We start from the raw sequence: 1195 nt of genomic DNA on the forward strand, positions 1-1195 counted from the left end.
TATTCTCCAAGGCGCCTGAAGGCAGGACGAGAAGCAATGGGTGGAAACTGATCAAGGAGAGAAGCAACCTAGAACTAAGGAGAAACTTCCTGACAGTTAGAACAATTAACCAATGGAACAACCTGCCTCCAGAAGTGGTGAATGCTCCAACACTGGAAGTTTTTAAGAAGAGACTGGACAGCCGTTTGTCTGAAATGGTATAGGGTTTCCTGCCTGGGCAGGGGGTTGGACTCGATGACCTCCAAGGTCCCTTCCAACTTTATTATTATTATTATTAGTCATGTTCAAAAATGGCAGAATGTACCAAATACTGAGAAGTAGTCTATCAAAACAGTTAGAAATACAAGCACCAAAGAAGACTATCTGCGACAAAATGCTTTGGGGACATCAATTCACTGAATTACAATATATACCTTCAGTCTCCAATTGTCACCACTGTCATCTTTAATCCGTAGGAGCCATGTTTCATTGAACCAAGATGGGTCTCTGGGAAGAAAAAAATGCAAAGTTTTTATTTGTGTTTATATGGGACAGGAAGTAAGCTCTTTACAGCAGATCACAACATTCAGTAATCCAGAATAGAAAATCCAGATGACCAGTTTTATAGTAGTTACTCAGATGTATGTTCTCCCTGTCTTTCATCCCAAAAACAAAATATTTTTTCTCATTATCCCACCATGATAAAGAAGATAATTACCATGGGAACTTTTGTTTCCCAAGCTGCAGGCTATATGTCTGATCTGATCTAACCTAGCAGTAAAATGTCCAGCTATAAATTGTACAAAAGGAAAAATGTATTGAAAGTGTTTAATTTTTTTGGAGACTTAGTTGCAAATATCTTAGCTACTCTTTTATCTCAATATAGAAAAATGGGTTGGAAGCTGCATTATTATGACTTCTCACATACAAATAATGGGGTGTGACTTGGCTGGGAAAAACCTCAGACAAAAAATACTGAATTTGATATGTCGCAACCAAATTATAAGTCATAATTTTCTAGGTATTTGTATCTGATAATCATACCAGCATTCCAAAGAACGATGACTCTCTTATGCTATAATGCCCTGCAAACTGTGGTTCTCAAAGGAAGATTCCAGAACATTACAGATAATAAACATCTTTGACGCTCTAAAACAGGACGAGTAAAACAATAGTCCAGAGGCTTCATTATCAATTCTAAGATAGCTGAATCATT

General features: G+C 37.2%; 1 protein-coding gene across 1 annotated transcript in view; it reads right to left on the reverse strand.

Annotated features, from left to right (window-relative positions):
• The window catches only part of LOC107301602 (protein Hook homolog 2-like), a gene marked incomplete at its 5' end in the record, with an annotated part of 3413 nt that extends 2927 nt beyond the window's left edge, over positions 1–486 (reverse strand). Inside the window, one exon of the mRNA XM_015830804.1 lies at positions 414–486. Within this exon, the coding sequence (XP_015686290.1) occupies positions 414–486 (73 nt within the window). The remainder of the gene's footprint in view (positions 1–413) is intronic.
• Positions 487–1195: the final 709 nt, after the last annotated feature.

This window comes from Protobothrops mucrosquamatus, unplaced genomic scaffold (genome assembly GCF_001527695.2).
Source record: "Protobothrops mucrosquamatus isolate PMUCROS unplaced genomic scaffold, P.Mucros_1.0 scaffold15023, whole genome shotgun sequence".
In the NCBI taxonomy this organism is placed as follows: Eukaryota; Metazoa; Chordata; class Lepidosauria; order Squamata; family Viperidae; genus Protobothrops; species Protobothrops mucrosquamatus.